Source organism: Medicago sativa, chromosome 7 (genome assembly GCF_051527215.1).
Source record: "Medicago sativa cultivar Bolivia chromosome 7, Bolivia_mono, whole genome shotgun sequence".
Lineage (NCBI taxonomy): Eukaryota > Viridiplantae > Streptophyta > Magnoliopsida > Fabales > Fabaceae > Medicago > Medicago sativa.
The window spans coordinates 74355164-74375830 of NC_140755.1; the positions used below are offsets into that span (position 1 = coordinate 74355164).

Below are 20667 nucleotides of genomic sequence, written 5' to 3' on the forward strand. Positions count from 1 at the left end.
AGTTTAGCTCAATTAATAGGATCAACGTTTGACTGTACACCTTTATTTAGATTTGAACATCAACATTGTGCGTGTATGTTTTTAACGGTCACTCCATCTACCGACAAATAACTTTTAAAGAACTGTAAATAGATGAAATGACAAATAACATCTAAATTATACTTTTTTTTTGGTTACAGGAGGTAAGAAAAAAAAAAAGGAAAAAACAGGGAACAGAAAAACAAAAAGCAACTAGGATCTCAGGAACATAGTCCCTAAGGCATCATTCCTCAACAAAGGGCGGAGATCGTCTGGAGGCGACTGGTGAATAAGCATGTCAATGTCTGAGTTTGCTCCAAGCTTAGCCAAATAGTCAGCGCTTTGATTTCCTTCACGGAGAGTGTGGTGGAGCGTAAAGTTCGCAAGAGAAAGCTTATCTCTGATGTCTTGGATGAGGACCGCATGAATATGAAACTTCGAGCTGTTACCAGTGATGAGATTAATAGAAAGAAGGGAATCTGAATAAACAGCCATATCTGAGATGCCCATATCAATTGCGATGGAGATTCCATGATAAATAGCAGTCAGTTCTGCTTGTAGAATGTCAGAAGAAGAAGGAAGGAAGCCCGAAAATCCTGACAGATAGTAACCGGCACTGTTACGAATTAAACCACCAAAGCCTGCCCGCGTCGGTGACCCAATACAACTCCCGTCAACGTTCAAAATAGTACAGTTGAGATTGCCGTTATTCCATCTGACATATCTGTCCGAATCCGTCACCGGCAAGGGCTGATAGAAGCATAATTTGATGTCCTCAACAGAATAGTTAATGTTGGCTGCCAACCTTTGAAGCGACATGGATTCGTTGCTCAAACACTTTGCATTGCGGCTCCGCCAAATCCACCAAAAGCCTGCTGCAAACAAACTGGCGCTGCTGCCTTTTAAACTGGTCTTGAACCAGTCCTCAACACTTGTTGTCACAAAGAAAGAGGGGTCCGTAAAACCGATGTGATGCCAAATAACCTTCGAGTATGTACAATCACGGATACAATGGAAAACAGATTCATCAAAGTTACCACACCGAGAACAGGTTGCAGAAGCAGCAATCTGCCTGTGATGAAGCAGAGACAAGGTAGGGAGAGAGTCATGACAAGCCAGCCAAATGAAAAATTTATATTTCTCCGGGATTTTTTGCCTCCAAATCCAAGACCAGGAGTGGGTGTCGGCGTCAGTTCCGGTGAGGGAGAGCAGCCACTGGTAACCACTTTTGGCAGAATAGGTACCATTTTTATTATGAGACCAAATGAAAGTGTCGTCAATGGCATCGTTGAACCTGAAATTGATGTTGTTAATGCAATCGGTCACTGCTTGAGGAAGAGGAGTGTACAACATAAGGGACCTCTGATTGTTACTAATAACATCTTTGACCGTCAGGTGAAGGTCATGAATGTCGATGATGGGGACAAGAGATCCTAGAGGACCGAATTCGCTCCAATGACTGAACCAAAAAGAAGAAGTGCCTGAACCCGGTCGCCACACATAACCACTGACGAGAACATTCTTTGCACGGATGATGGAAGACCAGGTGGGAGAGCTGCTACTCTTAATGGAAGCATTAAGCAGGTTCGGCCCTGCTGAGTACTTGGCAGAAAAAAGAGACACCCAAAGCTTATTTTTATTATGAAAAAGATCCCAAACCAGCTTCCCCAAAAGACAAGTATTCGCCTCCCTTGCTGATCTGATACCTAAACCTCCAAGATGCCTAGGCATAGCAATTTTTTTCCATCCTACCAAGTGAACACCTTTATCATTAGAGCCTTTCCAAATAAAATTGCGGGTTATTTGATCAATATTGACGCAAATACTTTGAGGGAGCCAGTTAATCTGCATGTAATATGTAGGGATAGAAGCAAGAACCGAAGAAGCAAGAGCCAATCTACCTGCTTTGTTAAGGAGTTTATTCTTCCAAGAAGCAAGCCTAGTCTGCATCTTCTCAATAATAAAATGAAAATCACTCTCTTTGGTCTCCCGTTGAGGATAGGAAAACCCAAGTATTTACCAAGAGAGGATGTGCTACGAATACCGGATATGGAAGTGAGGTTGTTGATCTTCTGATGAGGAACGCCTGAAGAGTAGAAAGCTCTAGATTTGGAGAGGTTTATCTTGAGACCCGAGGCTTTACTGAAGCGATCAAAAAGGTCCTTGATGAATCGTAATTGAGAGTTCTTGGCTTTAGTGAACAGGAGGACGTCGTCGGCAAAGAGAAGGTGGGAGAGATGGGGGCTGGAGGCAGACATCCGGATAGGTTCCCACTCCCCAAGGTGAACCGCATTGTTGATGGCAAGGGAGAGCTTTTCCATGCAAAGGATGAAGAGGTAAGGGGACAAAGGATCACCCTGTCTGAGGCCATGAGTAGGTTTGAAAGGAGGCAATTTATTTCCATTCCAAAGAACAGAGAAATGGTATGAACTTTTCACAGAAAAAGTAGCTGGTCGTGAAGCACCCCACACAAATTCTTCTTGCAATTGAGAGAAAGAAATTGGCAATTGAAGAATTTGTTGTGCCTCAAAAGGGAGAAAAATTTCATTAATTAAAGGAGCATTCAAACATCGAATATCATGGTGAATGAGATCTGAGACAAACATAATATCATAGTTAGGTGTTTAGGGGACCAAATCTTGTGCCCATTTTGATAAGGAAGCCAGTTATCCTCCCAAACATTAATTAGACGTCTGTCTCCTACTCTCCAAATTCCAGCTTTCTCAATAACATCCATTCGTGCTTGCAAAATACTTCTCCATGTATAACTTGGGCAGTAACTAGCTGAAGCTTTCAAGAAATTGCTTCTAGGAAAATACCTTGCTTTCAAACATTGTGAGATCAATAAGTCATCGTTGTGCATAATACGCCAACCTTGTTTAGATAACATTGCAAGGTTAAACTCATGAAATGTTCGAAAACCTATTCCACCTTTCTTTTTTTTCTTACATAATGTATCTCATTTAATCCAGTGAATTTTACGCTCACCTTGTTTGCTACCCCACCAGAACTTACTAATCATACTTTCAATATGCTCACATAAACCCAACGGAAGTAGAAAACAACTCATCACATACGTAGGAATTGTTTGAACCACTGATTTGATCAAAACTTCTCTCCCGGCAGTTGATAGAAATTTTTCTTTCCAACCTTTCAGCTTCTTCCACACTCTATCTTGGACAAAATTGAAAACTTGTTTCTTAGACCTACCAACAAAAGCAGGCAGCCCCAGATACTTTGAATGATACTCAACAGCCTTAATTTGCATCCAACCTTGGAACAAGATTTTACGATCATCAGGTACATTTCGGCTAAAAGAGATTTCAGATTTATCCAAATTAATAGGTTGACCAGAAGCGGATTGGTAAGTATTAAGAATTTCTTGAATGGTCTAAGAATCTTGAAAAGAACTACAAAAAATGAGGCTATCGTCTGCAAAAAATAAATGATTAATTTTTGGAGCTCCTCTAGCAATTTGAATTCCATGAAGGCCCTTTTCTGCTTGTGCCTTATTTAGAAGCCCAGAAAAAACCTTAGCTCATAAGATAAATAGGTAAGGAGACAAGGGGTCCCCTTGACGGAGGCCTCATTGAGGATAAAACTTCTGACAAGGACTTCCATTCAACAAAACAGAGAAAGAAACAGTGGAAATACAATTGAAAATCAAGTTCTGCCATTTTTGAGAAAAACCATCGACTGAAGCATCTTAATCAAAAAAATCCATTCGATACGATCATATGCTTTTGACATATCTAGTTTTAGTGCCACACACCCCTTCTTGCCTTTTCTTTTTTTTTTCTCATATAATGAAAAGATTCAAAAGCTAGTAAGGCTTTATCAGTAATTAAACGTCCCGGTACAAAAGCACTTTGGAATTTTCCAATGATATCCGGAAGAATAAATTTCAACCTATTTGCAATTGTTTTTGTAATTATTTTAAAAATGACATTGCAAAGAGAAATAGGTCGAAAATCACCTGGCACATTCGGCTTCTTCTTTTTTGGAATGAGACAAATATATGTATGATTAATGCTGCTTGGATTTCCACCACCATTGAGAATCTTCAAAGCAAAAGAAGTCACATCCTTGCCAACTACACTCCAAAATTGTTGATAAAATAAAGCAGGCATTCCGTCCAGTCCCGGGGCAGCATGAGGCTTTAAATTTTTAGCGGCTAAGAAAACCTCATTTTCTGTGAACTCAGCTTCCAATATGTTATGCATAGCATCTGACAATCTATCTTTGACCACTTGCACAACTTCAGTAATTCTTTCTGGGTGACTTGTAGAGAAAAGATCTAGAAAGAAATTATTAAAAACTATGGCAATGTCTTCCTCATCATCAAAATTTTCCCCATGATAGTCACATATAGAATCCACCCAATTTCTAGATTTTCTCTGAGAAGCTTTTTGATGAATTTTTTTTGTATTTTTATCTCCATGCTTTAGCCACAAAGAACGAGACCTCTGAGCCCACCAAATTTCTTCACTCTCTACCAAGTCATTCAATCTAGCCTCAACTCGTCTAATTTCTAACATCATCCCCTCATGTTGAGTTTACTTATTAAGATCATCCAATTTCTTTTGAACAATTTTTATCTGATTGGGAACATTACCAAAACGATCCTTACTCCAGTTAGTAAATCTACAGTAGTATAAAGTTGTAGACCATATCTTTAAAAAAAAAAAGTTGTAGACCATAGGGTTGTATCCCTTGACTATAGCTCAAAATGAAACAAAAACTTTGGGAGAAATTTTCTGCACCTCCCAACATGACTTATGTATTTAAACATTTGTAAAAACATATATATTTTGTTATTTAGAAATTTATAGTGCATAAAGTTTAGCTCAATTAATAGGATCAACGTTTGACTGTACACCTTTATTTAGATTTGAACATCAACATTGTGCGTGTATGTTTTTAACGGTCACTCCATCTACCGACAAATAACTTTTAAAGAACTGTAAATAGATGAAATGACAAATAACATCTAAATTATACTTTTAAATATGTTCATAAATAACTTTTAGATTATTTAATCTAAAATTATACATCATCTGGTAGCTATTATAAGCAAAAATACATAATTTAAATTTATTTAATAAATGATGTATGTGATAAATAAATTTAAATTGTGGATTTTTGTTTATAATATGGACTGAATGGTGTATTTTTAAGATCATGTGTGACTTTTTTAGAAATGTAAGACGAGAAAAGTTCATTTAAATTAAATTTTACACCAAACATGAATATTTTACACATGTTAGAGGCATTTGTAAAAAAAATTAAAAGACATGTTAGATGCATTGTTTACTTTTTTTTTAACTATGTTTGTTGATGTAGAATATCCCCAAACTTTTGTTGACGAATAGTTTTCATTGAAGAATTTAATTGACCATCTTTAATAATATATCATCTTTCAATAATATTTTCTTGATTCACAAAACTCAAACCCAAGATATTATTTAAAGATTAGAATCAAGTTTCATTTAGACTGATGTAACCTTTTTTTCTTACTACTAATGTAATGTTGGCATACACAATTTACCTTCAATTTTAGTTTAATAGATATTTCAATTTTAGGAAAATTAGTTATTTTATACGTACGAACGTATGTATATATGAATGTATGAATTTGTTAAAAGACATCTACTAATTTTTATGAATAAGTCTTTTAACAACTCACGTTTAAGGTGTATTTACCCACCTTTTATTTATAATTTGCTAAAAGAAACCTTCATAAAACTGATGTGTGTCTTTTAACAAATGCCTATAAGATTTAATAGAAGACGTCCACTAGTTTTTATGAAGGTATCTTTTAATAACTCACACCTCGAGTGTAATTACTCACTTTTTAATTATAACTTCCTAAAATTCACCTTCATAAAAACTAATAGATATCTTCTAACAAACCCCATATACACACTGCTATATTGCTAATAATAATTATTGAATTTGAATGAAATTTTGTTGTTTATATGTAGTTTTGGTTCCCACCTCAAAAGTGTTTATAAAAAATGAAAAGTTTGAAGTTAAGATGTTGAGTGGTGACAAGATAGAATCGAAAACGCGTTTACAGAACATATATACGCGCTTCTTGTTCTATTCGGCTGTAAGATTCTGCCATCATCACAAAACCTATCTGTCCACACCAACCATCACTATTACATTTTTATTCTTATTTTCTTTCCCTAAAATACTTAAAATAAAAAATATATGAGTTGAGTAACTAAATTATATAAAGGCAACCTCGTAATTAAAGGGTTAGATTCAACGAATTGATTTTCGTTATTGTTTGTTGAGTTTTAAAGTCTGTTGTGATTCTAGTTAACCAATTAATAGAGTTCAACTCTTCTAAATTTTTCTTATATAAAAAAGAACTAACACATTAAAATTGTGTTAACCATACCATCTAAATTGCAGTTTTTTTGAAGGAATCTAAATTGCAGTTAAAATTTGTTATGCTATGAGTGTGAAAGAAATAACAAAATTCAAAGAAATATGAGTTGGACCGTATACTTTTTCTAAAAAAATTATTCCTTTGAAAGAATACTGTGAAAATGATATCATGAACTGATATTAACGATAACACAAAATGCATTGCACGCATTAGCACTAAGCAGCAGAAGGTGACCTTTTCAACTAAAAGATTAACAAACAATTAACAATGTGTTTTCTTTTTCATTGAGAAAGAGACCTTCCAAACAACATAGAAAAATATGCTAATCATTTATTTATTTAATAATCACATCATCATCAAATTGAACAAGTATCGCCTCTATTTACGCATACCGCAAAAGTCAAGGAGCAAGAGACAGTACAGCATTAAGAAACAAAAATGTAAAGATTCATTCAAAAGCTTAAAAGGAGAAAATTTAGATGTGAACTATTACGGGTAATTTCAAAAGGAGCATAACTTCTTTCAAAAGAAAAAAACTAAGTCATGTGTATCTCTATTAATAAGATAATTTAACGATCAACAGATAAAAAATATTCACATATTATGGTATGGTTAGAGAACTTATTTTTACAATAAAGGCAATAAGATTTGAAATTACGGTTCAAATCTCTCCTACCATTAATATTAGTAACTGTAACCGGAAAATGTTACCAACTAGATCTATAACAATTTACTTCAAAGTTAAATTTAATTAATAAAAACAATGTTACTAAAATAACTTTTTTTTTTTATATTCTTCGAGGTTAGGTGTGATTTTTCGACAAATTTCGTCGGAGTTGGAGATTGCGTTGAGACTTGACTTGATATTCTAGACAGAACATTATTCCTATTATTCTTTTTCCTTCTTTTTTGTCCTTTGTCATTCTATAAAAAGAAACTAGTTTTTTTTAAATAAATACATTTCTTAGGTAATTAAAATAAATAAAATTAAAAAGAATTGTACTCTTCAAATTAAACGAGCTTCTAATTTATTTTAAATAAAAACTAATTTCAAAATGAGTATTATTTTCACCGGACATTATGTAGGATAATTTACATGAATGGGTAAACCATTACATTAAACTTGTTAGAGTTTAAGTGTAAATTTGGTTTCCCTCGCAAAGGAAGTAAATAAGTTGAACTTATGAGATTTGAAATCGATTATTTTTTATTGTAAGTATTTTAATGGTTAGAAATTTACTATTAATTCTTAAAAAAGAAATTCACTAGTAAACTTTTTGTCAAAAAAAGAAACTCACTATTAAACATAAATAAGTAGAGAATCTATGGTTTGAACCTCAACTCCTCTTCATTGCAACGTCATTGTTCACTAAACTATGCTCATTAAGATGAAATTGATTATATTACAAGTTAGTGAGCTAATCTGTAAATGGTGAATTCTATTAGATCTCAATGTAAAATTAATCTCTTTTTTTTTTTTGTTAATGATTTAGTGCATGATGCCTTTTAAGTCAATTTTTGTTAGGTGAATTAATTTGTATTATTAATATTTTTTTAACTTTTTGTGGTTATTGAATTTAGCATTTTCTCTTACAAGTTAGTGAGTTACAACTTGGATGCAGCATTTATCTATTTGTTTCTGCAACTTTCTCACTCCATCACCTTCTTCAACAATTTTTCTCTCTCTGGTCTCCAACTGGCAACTGCAACTAGCAACTCTAATCCAACCCTACATACACAACAAGATCTCTCCTCTTTGACTCACCAAGTTGCTTCCTTTTTCAGCTCATCTTTCTTCCCATGGCATAAGGTAAAACCCCTTCTCTTTCTTCCACCGCACTTTTTCTTCCTTCACACCATCTTCACCTTCATTATTCCACACTTTTCTTTCTTCAAACAATCTCCTCTTAACTCTAAATCCACCTCATCATTTTCCCTTGCTGAATTTGGAGCCTTTGACCAATTTCATCATAACCCCCCTATTTACTTTCCTGATCTGGGTGTTCTAAAAATCAGATCTTTTTATCAAATTTAGCCTCTTTCTTTGTTTTACAATTCTGGGTTTGCTTAGATTGTAATTGTAATAAGCTAGAAACAAAAAACAAAACAAGGGTTTTGTTTATTTTGTGGTTTTGGACTTGTTGTGTTTCATGGTCATGATGAGGAACATGAACAAATACTTTGTTTGTGTTCCACTGTTTGTGTTCTTAGTGTTAGCTATTGAGCTTGTTCTAGCAGCGGATTTTAAGCCAACTGATAAAATCCTGCTGAATTGTGGCGGTCCTGCTGTTAGTACTGATCCTGATGGCCGTGAATGGACCACTGATAATGGTTCAAAATTTGGTTCATCAGCTGTAAAATCCACCACATCACAGGCTGCAACTCAAGATCCTGCAGTTCCACAGATTCCGTTTATGACGGCGCGTGTTTTTCAATCGCCGTATACCTATAGTTTTCCAGTGGCTTCCGGTTGGAAGTTCCTACGGTTGTACTTTTATTCGGCTTCGTATGGTGGGCTTAATGCATCCGATGCGCGGTTTGGTGTGACAGCGCAATCATACACCGTGCTTAGGAATTTCAGTGTTTCTGAGACTGCTTTGGGTTTGAATTATGATTACATTGTGAAGGAATATTGCATTCATGTTGATGAAGGAACCTTGAATGTGACTTTTACTCCATCTGCCAATGCATCTAAAGCCTATGCATTTGTAAATGGGATTGAGGTTGTGTCCATGCCTGATATTTATACTTCTACTGATGGAACCACCATGATTGTTGGTACGGGTACTCCCTTCACCATTGACAACAGCACTGCACTTGAGAATGTTTATAGGTTAAACGTGGGTGGGAATGATATTTCGCCTTCCAAAGATACTGGCATGTTTAGGTCATGGACCGATGATGTGCGTTACATTTTTGGGGCTGCATTTGGAGTTACCGAGACTGCTGATCCAGAAGTGAAGCTTGAGTATCCTCCGGGAACACCATCTTATATTGCTCCTTCCGATGTTTACATGACGGCCAGATCGATGGGTCCGAATGGCAATATCAGCTTGAATTGGAACTTGACTTGGATTTTCTCAATTGATTCTGGGTTTTCCTATCTTGTGAGACTTCACTTTTGTGAGGGCACGACAACTATAACCAAGGTCAATCAAAGAGTGTTCGATATATTCCTCGGTAATCAAACTGCTGAGGATGGGGCTGATGTTATTGCCTGGGCAGGTAGTTTTGACCTTCCACATTCAAATGGGGTTCCGGTGCATAAAGATTATGTTGTATTTGCTCCCACTGGGCCACCGCAGCAGGACCTGTGGCTTGCGCTGCATCCAGATGCAACTTCTAAGCCCAATTACTATGATGCAATCTTGAATGGAGTAGAAATATTCAAAATCAGTGATAGTAAAGGTAATCTGGCAGGGACCAACCCTCCTCCTCCCCAGGTGCAAGACTTAATTGATCCGTCATTGGCTAGGAAATCTAGTAAATCCAAGAGTCATACAGGAATCATTGCTGGAGGTATTGGTGGAGGAGTTGCTTTACTACTTTTGATTGGGCTATTTGCTTTTGGCACATCTCGTCGCCGTAGGAATGGAAAAGATTCTAGTACAAGTGAAGGGCCGTCTGGCTGGCTTCCACTTTCTCTTTACGGTAATTCACACTCTGCAGCTTCTGCCAAGACGAACACAACTGGAAGTTACACTTCCACTCTTCCATCAAACCTTTGTCGTCATTTCTCATTTGCTGAAATCAAGGCTGCTACAAACAACTTTGACGAATCTTTGATTCTTGGTGTGGGAGGATTTGGCAAGGTTTACAAAGGAGAAATTGATGGCGGGTCAACCAAAGTTGCAATTAAACGTGGGAATCCACTCTCTGAGCAGGGTGTGCACGAATTCCAAACTGAAATTGAAATGCTCTCCAAACTTCGTCACCGGCACCTTGTTTCATTGATCGGATACTGTGAAGAGAACACCGAAATGATCCTTGTCTATGATCATATGGCATATGGAACACTCAGGGAGCATCTATACAAGACCCAGAAACCTCCACTTCCATGGAAGCAAAGGCTTGAGATATGCATTGGAGCTGCTCGAGGTCTACACTATCTTCACACCGGTGCTAAATATACCATCATCCACCGTGATGTGAAGACTACAAACATTTTACTAGATGAGAAGTGGGTGGCCAAGGTTTCTGATTTTGGATTGTCTAAAACAGGTCCTACATTGGATAATACTCATGTAAGTACCGTGGTAAAGGGTAGTTTTGGTTACTTGGATCCAGAATACTTTAGGAGGCAACAACTGACCGACAAATCCGATGTGTACTCATTTGGTGTGGTTCTATTCGAGGTACTTTGTGCTCGCCCGGCTTTGAACCCAACACTTGCTAAGGAGCAAGTGAGTCTAGCTGAGTGGGCAGCTCATTGCTACAAGAAAGGCATTCTTGACCAAATCACTGATCCTTATCTGAAGGGCAAGATTGCTCCGGAATGTTTTAAGAAGTTCGCCGAGACCGCAATGAAGTGTGTAAATGACCAAGGCATTGAAAGGCCATCCATGGGTGATGTCTTGTGGAACCTTGAATTCGCTTTGCAGCTGCAAGAAAGTGCGGAGGAGAGTGGCAACGGTTTCGGAGGAATATGCGGTGAAGATGAGCCATTGTTTGCAGATTCTAAAGGAAAGAAGGGCGTGGATGTGTTACCAGGTTATGATGGTAATGTGACCGACTCCAAAAGCAGTGGCATGTCGATGAGCATTGGAGGTAGAAGCTTGGCTAGTGAAGACTCTGATGGGTTAACTCCTAGTGCTGTGTTTTCACAGATCATGAATCCAAAAGGACGTTAAGGTTTCAACCATCTAGCAAGAATTCCTTACATTACACGGTCAAACACGCAAGTTGGGTAGTGCAATCTTCTTTAAGCAAATCTGAACTTTACTTGTTAATTTTCCTACTATTATAATTATAATTATAATTATTATTCCTTTTGTAATATTATTTCTGATTCATTATTATGAGTATAAGTTGTAATATGTGAACATAAAAGATTAAAGAGCAAATGTTTTTTAACGAGGCTGTTGTAATCTTAATCTTTGGAAACCAAAGGGGTTCCACCATGATTCATTAGACCTACAAGACAATGGTTACAGTTGTCTCGCTGGAAATCCAATTGTTGCAGTATCTATATTGCGCAGTTTACAATCTTGGCCATATCGATTGAGATTGTTGAAAACTAGTTTTGTTAGTGTAATCTTAGTCGTCTGATCTAGTATTAATGGTTGAGATTGTTTACTGCGTGTAAATATGTGCTTCTTCTGTAACTGGGAACCCGGAGCCATGTCTCGCTCCCTTTTTTAGAACTAATTGGGTACTCGAGTTGTTGCATGGGTCACGTTGGTTTTAACACATATTTTTAAACATAACTTTAACATCTATTTTCTTATGTTAATAAACTGAGGTGTTTTTATTTATCACAATTTTTATGTTGTAAATTATTAGATCATTTACTTCTTTAGCACTAAAGAAAGCATGCTTCACACTTGGTGTACAAAAAAAAGAAGTATGCTTCACATTCATGCAATGAACTGGATATCTTGATTCTTGATCATCAGCAGTATACACTCACCTCCCAAGTTTATTGAAATGGCTCAGTTTTTCTTACTCGTATTCCTTTTTATTTTTACAAAATAAAGAGAATGCGTGTGATTGAGGAAAAATTAATCTAGTCTATAGACCAGAGGTGGACAAGACAAGGTATTTTAGATGTATAACAACTATTTTAGGGAAGATATGTGTCATTTAACCACATATTAAGCAATTTATTTTATTATTGATATAGATATAGATATAGATATAAGAATTATAAATATCTAACCCATGTGGGTTGGCTCAGTTGTATTGGCTTGAGATCTGGGAGTGTACTCCTCCTTGAAGTCTCAAGTTCGATTCTCTCCGGTGGCCTAATTTAGCTTTTTAGATTCTCTCCGGTGGCCTAATTTAGCTTTTTAGCTTCTTAAAAATCGATTCTCTCCGGTGGCCTAATTTAGCTTTTTAGATTCTCTCCGGTGGCCTAATTTAGCTTTTTAGCTTCTTAAAAAATATATATAAATATCTCGAATATATAGGATATGACTTATGAGGATTGAGGGTAAGCACTCTCGATTCTCTCCGGTGTCAATTTAGGTGGCCTAATTTAGCTTTTTAGCTTCTTAAAAAAAAATATATATAAATATCTCGAATATATAGGATATGACTTATGAGGATTGAGGGTAAGCACTCAGCAAGACGTGTGGAAGTGTTGGAGAGGAAGAGCTTTCCTCAACTTTTGTTTTCATGTATAGGTTGTCAACAGGTAGACATTTTGTACATATAAGAAAAAGATATATATAGGGAATAAAAATGAGGAAAGGGTCCTACTCCATTGATGAATCATTCATATTATGAATGTGACACTTATGTATTATTTGTTTGTTTATTCATTGTGTTGTGTATCTTAGCTTTTATTATAGAGGGTTACCAAATTAAACATATGTAGTACTGGTCAAGAAAATCATTAAATTCACAGCGAAGTTGATCTGGCTTATGATAAATTAATTTGCGTTATTTGAATTAGCTGGAGGTGTAAAGTTTATGTTATTGTCTCAATGAAGTTGCATTAACAAACATGACATAAGGTGGGTGGGTGTGTTATTTGGAACAATTAAATGTATGTTTGAATTAAGGTTTCATAGAATCATGGTATGTCATTCTGATTTTAGTAAAATTATGCCTTTGAGGTTTAACAAAGTAAAATACATGAACATTTTTAAATGAAGATGTATCTTTTTTGACAAATAAATGAATTTGTTATCAAATAATTTAAAATATTATTATTGAATTTGTATATAAAAAAATTGGTTGAGACTTGAAGTAGAGATTAGTTTAGAAAAAATGTGTTATATTGTATTATATGTAACTTTATTTTAGAGGTGTATTATAAATTACTTTAAAAGTCGTGACCAAATTAATTTCATTCCAATGTGAAACCTTGCTTTTACTTTTGTCAAGAGAAGGGGGATGGAAAATGACGAGTGTGTGATGCAACAAACATACGGAGCAAATGCTAGGCTGTATTGCATAAAGTCCACCACTAACTTTGTTAACCATGTGGTTTGGAAAACTATAGTCTTCATAAATACTACTTTTTGTCATTTTTTTATACAATCTTCCCAGATAAAAATGGATTATGATTTGACATTTTTGTTATTTCTTCAAAAAAAATGATTTGACATTTTTGTCAAAACCTTTAAATTATTTTATACACAAATTCAATAATAATATTTTATAAAACGAAAATGAACACAAATTTTGGTATAAATGAAAAACTCAGTAATAGACATAATGAGATGCTTCGAGAGTTTGTTGAGAAAGCCTTGCAATTGGGCCAACCAATTTATTGACTAGTTTTTTTTTTATTTAAAAAATTGAATTAATTGTTTGAATACTTAGGATGTACACAATTATTAAAAATAAAAAAGAAGACAATTTTAGTGGTGTTTAGAGGTGTACTTTCAGATAAAAATAATCTGTTCATGTTCACAGTACACACTTAGAATCATGTGTGGTTTTTTTAGAAATGTGGTTTCTTTTTCTTGTATGGAAGTACACATTCCATGTGACTAGTTTGATATCCAAATCTATTGAGGGGCCAAAACTCTTCTTTTGTGTGAAAAGCTACTCAAGAGGTTTAATAATAAGTGTTTCTATCATGTGCAAATTTGATAGACAAACCCCGATAACAATTCAAAGTTTTAGATTTGCTCCTTTTTCTTAAAATTGGTTATTCTACTATTAAAACAATAAGGGGTATTCGGTCAGCGGCGTGTATCATATGTTCACAGTTGTAGACGACCTTGAGGGGTGGGATTGGTTTACGTGGCATAAACAAGTGCCTTTAAAGGTGTTTGTATTTGCTTTGCGTTTATTCCGCATTCGTTTACCAACAAGAGACAACTTACGAAGATGTGACATTAATCAATCAGAACAAAATGTTTGTGTTACTGGATGCGGCTCCGAGGAATCAACTAATCATCTTTTTTTGAGTTGTTATCACTTTTGGAGTTTCTGCCAACTTATTTATAGATGGCTAGGTTTCTCTTCGGTTGTACCAGCTACGGTTACCGATTATTTTGTGCAGTTTGGTCAGTTAGGTGGCTTACCCCGTTCTATCAAGAATGTTTTGCAGCTGATTTGGTTTGCTTGTGTCTGGATAATTTGGAAGGAAAGGAATAACATGATTTTCAATAGTAAGGAAGTCGAGTCTTGTCATTTGCTCGATAAAGTTAAGTTGATATCATTTCCGTGGTTAAAGGCAAAGACTATTAACTTTGCTTATACTTGTCACGACTGGTGGCTTCATCCTTAACCTTTGCAATTAACTTTTTGTGTTCTATTTCAGCACATCTTGTGCAGGATAGGCCACATTTTGTCTTAATATATTTCGTTGAATTTTTGTCTCAAATTAGTCTCTTACATTTTTTATGGGTAGTAACTTAGTCCCTTACATATCACTTCATCCGTCTTACAATGAATAATCCATCTGATTATTTTACACGTTATAAAAATGATATAAATAAAAAAAGGAGAAAATACTTTTACTAAAAATTACCATTTTTTAAGTATTGATGTAGTCACTGTTAAAGTAAAGTTTTTTTTTTTTTTTTGAGATGGTCTTCAAAAAGCAGAGAAAAGAAAATAAGTTCTAGTAAGCAAGATACCCATTGCATCCACAAAGAGGTGGTAGAAATATGAGGAGGGCAGACATGAACATTGTCGCTCCTGCAGCAGATGAGGGCTGTTCTTTTCGAAGTGAAGGATGCTAGTCGTATTAATTAGATTATATAATTGAAAGACCGGTTGAAAAACATATTAATATTGCACTCAAATTAGTAAAATCTTTCTGTTTAGAACATTTTTCTATAAATAGATCACCCATTGTTGGACCAATGGAATGTATGGAAAAATGATAAAAAAAAATGTAACCACCATATTCAAGGGGATTGCAAAACCCATTTACACAAAAGAATCAAACTCTTTACCACTTAAATCATAAGTTAATTGATTCCATGTAACCACCACTTTTTCTTAGACAATAATGCAGAACAAATTTTATATTTGCACAGCATGCTTTTTTAACTACAACATAACTTTGAATCAGAGACATTCAGTTGAAATGTTTTATATTTACATCCAAGTAAAAAAATAATTCAAAGACACTAACGGCAAAACGTTTAGAAGCACTCATGGTCAAGAATTTGCGACTTGTGAGGGAAGAAAAGCCGAAGCATCTACAAACATGAATAAAACAAGTCACTGCTTATTCTGAGGAACTGAATCAGCAATGGCAACAAGTTTCTTCTCAAGCTCTGGCTTGTTGGCTCCAACAAGCTTGTCAAGTTGTTGTCCATCTTTAAGAAAGAAGAAAGTGGGTGTGGCTTTGATGTCCCATGAAGTGCTGAAGTCCTGCAACATACAAAACCATGTTCAATCACATGTGTTGCCACATGACATATAACCAATTACACTTACCACACCATGAACAAACTACAAAGTAAATGATCATCCAAAAGATTTAGTCCCCTTTAATGATTCACAATTTCAGTCCCCTTATTTCTAATTCTGAAAATATAGTCCTCCGATTATTAAAAATATCATAAATTTTCTCTACCACTGAATTTGAGACTTATATTTGCCGACGTGTCAAGTTGAATAATGAGTTGGCAAGTCAGTGAGTGATGTGACAATGCATGTGGATGAAATCTGATTACGGGGATAAATTCAAGTCCCACGTTGAATAAAGATAAGACCTGATTAGAGTTTATAAAACCCAATGATTAATAATTTCTTTTCCATACAAAAATCAGATCTCCCAAAGAACATGTACTGTTAATATCCCAGTGACCTGTCGGCTCATTATTCGACAAGATATATCAGCAAACAATTCAGAGGTGGAGAAAAATTTAGAAATTTTAAAAATTGGGAGAATATTTTCGGCTTTAGAAATGGAGGTGACCAAAATAGTGGATCGACAAAAATAAGGGGACCTAAAGTGAATATAAGCCAAAGATTTGATATATGATAATATATTTGCATATGAAGATGTTTGTCCCATATTTAAGGGGAGTGCTCATGAAAATTTATAACTTCACTACTTACAGTTAGTTCATCCACATCAACTAATAGGAACATCATAGATGTGTATTTCTCGGACATCTCGCAGTAATATGGCGCAATCACCTTGCAAGGCCCGCACCACACTGCGCTGAAATTTGCAATCACCTGTTGAACATGGAGCTTTAGTAGTAGCAATTGTACCCAAAGAAAATAAATTATATAGCATAAAAAGTAAGATAAAGTTAAGGAAAATATATGCTGGAAAATCTGCAGTCAATAAATTATACATTTTGACCAAATGAGGGAGGTCAGTTCATAGTGTCTCAGAAATCATGTCAGAGTGAAAGAGAATACTAACTACCAATTACCGCTAATATGGCCTTGTTTGGATAAACAGTTTACTTAAGCACTTATAACATAAACATTTATCTTATAAGTGCTTATCTAAAAAATGTTTCCTAAACAAAAGATCAGAAGAAGTCAAATTGTTTTCATATAAGCTGTTTCCATAAGCTATCCTGGATAAATTATGGACATATAATAAGTTGTTTCCATAAGCTCTACCAAACAGTATCACATGTCCTTATGCCAGTAAAGTCTAGATAAGCTCAAATAAGTCGATTCAAACAGACCCTATATCTACACCACCAATAGATTGGGCAGAGAAAAATCATGTCAAAAAAAAAAAAAAAGAGACACTGGCCTAATTCAGATCCACTTCTAGCTTGAAAGAACTTTACAATTAAATAAGTTATGGACCTTCAGTCCGCAAAAATTCTTAATATAAATCTTTACGTAGTTAAATGAGAGAGTTTTCAAAAAGAATTAAGATGCCGAAGTTAATCTCAACTTATACAATAACGACTTGTCAAAAAACTCATAGTTAATGCTAGATTTTTGTATTATTTGTTTTTATCGCAAGTACTTCTTGAGAAGTTTATCCAAACTGACTCAAAGTCACGCGTCTTTCAAATGTAGAATTCTTTCTGTAGTTATACCACCAAAAAATTCCTAACAAGATTATGGCGGTTTTGAAAATACAGATCTTACTGAATACGGAGACACAAATGTGCGGTAAATTGTGGCAAAGGTTTAAATGATTCATCCAAACAACACAGCAAAATGGAAATAGGCCTTCAATTTTATTGTACTGCATATTAAAAACTAGGTCAAAGTGAAACTTACAATTTTGCCATCCTTCCTTGCTTCTTCCAACTTTTGGTCCCAAGCTTCTTTGGTGGTAATAAGTGCCACATTCCCGGCAGCAAACTCCACATGTTGATCAGAATCATTATCCCCATCCCGAGACTACAATCATTAAAAACATGAAATTTTTTTGTCAATTGATTCATCGATGAATGACGAAGATAGATGAAAGCAAACATTAAGAGCTACAATACACCTACACGCTTTTTCCATTATTCCTTGATTTCCTTTCAGTAAACCAAAAGTGGTTAGGAACAGAAATATCACGGATAGAGGCTGACAGAAGAAATTACTTCTAGTTACAGATTAGGGATTGTTGCATCATACTGAATTAATAGGTTTTCACAGGTCAAAATCACTGCAATATCAGTTAAGAGAAGGAATATGGATGGCGAAAAGATATGTAATGAGAACTATCTGTAAGTCGATGATTAGCCGTTTATCACCATTAAAAGATGAAGGGGAGGAGGTTTAGGGGTGAGGGGGAATAAGTGAAGAAAATGAGAACACTACAGCAAATTAGTTTGAATGTTTCGCTTTTTCTTTTTTCTTTCTCGAACATGATCTTTATCTTACAAACAGATATTTATCAGATACAATTAATAACTCTTTTCGCCAGTTACCTAGGCAGTGTAATTTGAACTGGAAGTTATTGACTAATACTTAGATGAATTAGAACAATTGGCAGACCTAAAATAATCTCTCCTTTCTAATTCCTACATAGTTTTCATTAGTTTCTGCATTCTGTTATATTTGTTTCTCTATTCTTGCTTTTACTATAACTGTTTAATTTATCTGCTACTGGTCGCATACAACACAATACGCAAAGGCAAGCTGTAGATGTAAAAGTTACTCTCTATTTGGCTAGCAAATAAATAAGTTTTTGCCACAAAAAGACGGCGCGGTAAAAGACTATCAGTTCAAAGTCACAACAGCTGTCTTTCCTCATGCGTCGATTCTACCAAAGGAGAAACACACTACACACTTAAGGAAAAAATCATGACCTTTGCTTATAGAGTGATCTTATATGTACAATTTATCAGAGAGAACATAAGAAAGGCCTCAAACCTTAACTTTTAATGATCAATAACAGTAAATAGTATGTCTGACGTATCCAAATATTCTTACCTTAGCCAAGCAATTCCCCATATAAATATTTGAAAGCCGCTAACTTGTAAACTTTAATGAAAAGAAGCCTACGAAAGACCGCCTATTTCAGCAGAACAAATTCCCTGAAGTCCACCAGAACATAAGAGATATTATAGAAAACAATAGCAAAGTTAGAGATTGATCAATAAATATATACATCATGCAACACTTAATTAGCGCGTTATGAGCCTAGAAGAACAGGAAAAGCGAAAATTCAACAATATAAAAAAAGTGCACTCCAATAAATGTTAACTTAGCCGTATATCAGAAATTATTTCCTTACATTTCTGAAGGTGCAAAATCAAGCAGGGGAAGGAAAATATTTAGAAAGAATAACATTCATGCATTCTCAACAATTGTCAAGTTAAAGACTCAAAAAACAACACCGTTCATTCCCCCTCGATCATAGAAGAGGGTGTCTTTGTTGAAGTGAAAATGTGAGTAGATAAAAATTACTCCAAACCAGATTGGATAAACTTCTCAAGAAACGGATAAAGAAATCATTGTGCATATGCGTTAGCCAATCTTGGCCGCTCTTTGGATGAAAATTTCATGTTTTATGAGTCTTGTCCGACTCATATTAGGCATTTACTGTTAGCTGACGTTATGGGGATTACTACCCCACATTCGATTCTTCTGTCGTTTTTCTTTTTTCCGGGCTTAGGTTACGAAACGAATAAAGAGATATTAAAAGAATCTTACAATAATTTATGAGTTCCTTAAACAATAACTTCCCTAAACAACAACTTTCTGTACAAGTTGAAATTAACTTGTTTACTAAAGCTGGTTTATTTCTCAAACTTGCACACGGATACCCCGACAAAGGAACCGTTGAAACAATCTTTAACCCTACTTTATTTACCTCTCGACACAACTCCAGATTACAAGACCTCTTTCCCTTAGTAACCAGATGGTTAAGACCAACAAAAAAAAAAACACTCCAAAGATTACCTTAAGACATAACACAAGTACTCCAAAAAATGCAAATCAAAGTAAATAAATTCCAAATGGGGTACATTAAAAACTCCCAATATTTGGATACAAATTGTGATCAGAAAATTTCTTTGGTTGCTGAGAAACAAGAAAAGGAAAAAAACAACAAAACAGTAATATATGGAATCAGCTAATTTGCAATAACAATAACATGATTTCAACTTCTGAAAATTAAAGTTGCAAACTTTCCATCAATATAAACAACCCCATCAAAAAATAAATAAATAAAACATAGAAAATCAAATTGAAAACTAAGGTGTGAGGGTGCTAGAATAAAAGAGAAGAATGAAAAACAAAACGTACCGATTTGAGGTGAAACAGAAAGAATTGAAGAGATTGTGAAAGTAAAGACAGAAGGATACAAATACAGTGGACCTCGTGCTTGGAGAAGAGAAGATAAAGTAGTATTGTGGTTTGCGTGAATAACAATAATAATTGTGTTGTGGTTAAACACAAAAATGTAGTACTATTTGTTATTTTTTACTGAAAAATAGGTTCTTGTAACATAAGCAATCTAGTACAAGTACAATAAATTGTGTTTAAACAAGTTTTGGTATGTGATGTGATGATGTCTTTTGTTCTTTGTCGGGTATCTTTATCTGTCTAACTATTTATAACTCTAGAATACAACAATGGTGAAAAAGATTGAGTCAAAACAAGTAAAATTTCCACAATGGTAAAAACAAGTTGTTGTCAAAAAGATTAAATAATGAAAAGAGACAAGATTCAACTTGATTCTTCACAAT

The 20667-nt window shown here is 34.9% G+C and overlaps 2 protein-coding genes across 2 annotated transcripts; one reads left to right on the top strand and one right to left on the bottom strand.

The window, feature by feature from the left end:
* The first annotated feature begins 8079 nt into the window (after nucleotides 1-8079).
* Nucleotides 8080-11491, top strand: FER (Malectin/receptor-like protein kinase family protein). Its single transcript, XM_085723210.1, has one exon. The coding sequence runs from the start codon at nucleotides 8569-8571 to the stop codon at nucleotides 11266-11268; it is 2700 nt and encodes an 899-aa protein (XP_085579336.1). The 5' UTR covers nucleotides 8080-8568; the 3' UTR covers nucleotides 11269-11491.
* Nucleotides 11492-15471: 3980 nt separating this feature from the next.
* On the bottom strand, nucleotides 15472-20365 carry LOC146908400 (thioredoxin H9-like). The gene is made up of 5 exons (XM_085723549.1): nucleotides 20225-20365; nucleotides 18908-19011; nucleotides 17759-17881; nucleotides 16616-16738; nucleotides 15472-15922 (listed from the first exon to the last, which is right to left on the bottom strand). Exons 2-5 carry the CDS (start codon nucleotides 18926-18928, stop codon nucleotides 15770-15772), a joined length of 420 nt encoding a protein of 139 aa, XP_085579675.1. The 5' UTR covers nucleotides 18929-19011; nucleotides 20225-20365; the 3' UTR covers nucleotides 15472-15769.
* Nucleotides 20366-20667: the final 302 nt, after the last annotated feature.